This window comes from Mastomys coucha, unplaced genomic scaffold (assembly GCF_008632895.1).
Source record: "Mastomys coucha isolate ucsf_1 unplaced genomic scaffold, UCSF_Mcou_1 pScaffold12, whole genome shotgun sequence".
NCBI lineage: Eukaryota > Metazoa > Chordata > Mammalia > Rodentia > Muridae > Mastomys > Mastomys coucha.
Window position 1 is genome coordinate 33,889,667 of NW_022196894.1, and position 1,186 is coordinate 33,890,852.

Below are 1,186 nucleotides of genomic sequence, written 5' to 3' on the forward strand. Positions count from 1 at the left end.
AACACCAGGAATTATTTGTTCGTGATGGGAAAACAGTGAAATTGACTCTCAAGTGCAAGGGAAGCCTAGGGAAGGAGAGGGCAGCTTCCTTATAAGTTATAATTATTTCAAAATAAGACTTGTAGAATGCCAATCTAATTTTCAAAAATGAATGCAGAGTTGACATGCTGGTTTCTGTGCCAGCAAAGGAATGAAGGAATGTGATTCCTGACAGCCACCAACGCACCTGCAGTGAGGAAGGGTTGATAAGATCCTTTCACAAGTGTAACTGAGCAATAGGTTTTATAAGGTTTGCAGTTGGTATCATTCACTATGGAGCTTCTACTCTGAACCATGAACAACTGTGTTCTCTTTGGCAGCATGTAGGTTAAAAATTGGAATGACACAGAGATTAGCACGGCCCTTGCCAAGGATGACATGCAAATTCATGAAATATTCCATATTTAAAAATAATTGTCTAGGAAGTAAAAGTACACAATACTGAGTAATGAGGGACTCAAACAGTTATTTGAAGAATGCTTCTTTATTGATGGCCGCATCTCTTTACAATGAGAGGGTTGGATCACTTTAGAATTTGCTGCTTACAAGGAGGTCAGCTCATCATTCTTGGTTTTGTTAGTCTGATAACCTGTAAGTTCCAAACCTTTTTCTCTTGAAATACCACTGAAGACTTGGATGTGGAGGAAACGACCACCCCCTACATCCACCTGAAAGACATAAATGAAGAAAGAAAGGAGAGAGAAAGAAAGAAAAAAAAGAGAGCGGGGGGAGAGGGAGAGAAAAGAAGGAAGTAAGGAGAAAGGGAAGGAAGAAATGAAGGAAGGAAGAATGAAAGGGAAAAAGGAAAAAAAAAGATTACTCATGTGGATCTCAATTGTATGACAGATCATCTTTCTTGTCAAGACGATGTGCCATGCTCTCCTGAAACAACACTTGGGACCCCAGCAGCACTTGTCACCTAAACTTCCCTCTACCCTTATGTTACAAGAAGGAGCAGCTAACAGTTTGGCAGAAAACTTATTTCTTAGATGTATTTTTAGTACATTTTATAAAAAATATTTTAGTCAATTCATTTTGATAAATGTTTTTCCTGCAGGTCCTGAAGTGTATCTGATGCGTGCAATGCATGAAGATCTCAGAAGAGGGTGGTAAATACCCTAGAACTGGAGTTTGTGATAGTCGTGAG

General features: G+C 39.1%; 1 protein-coding gene and 1 non-coding gene across 2 annotated transcripts in view; one reads left to right on the forward strand and one right to left on the reverse strand.

Annotated features, from left to right (window-relative positions):
• Positions 1 to 343: 343 nt before the first annotated feature.
• On the forward strand, positions 344 to 447 carry LOC116086659. Its single transcript, XR_004117038.1, has one exon. It is a non-coding gene; the product is annotated as a U6 spliceosomal RNA (small nuclear RNA).
• A 57-nt stretch (positions 448 to 504) lies between these two features.
• LOC116086396 (stefin-3-like) overlaps positions 505 to 1,186 on the reverse strand; it is a 4,910-nt gene continuing 4,228 nt past the window's right edge. Inside the window, exon 3 of the mRNA XM_031364683.1 lies at positions 505 to 707. Within this exon, the coding sequence (XP_031220543.1) occupies positions 582 to 707 (126 nt within the window). The 3' untranslated portion in view covers positions 505 to 581. The remainder of the gene's footprint in view (positions 708 to 1,186) is intronic.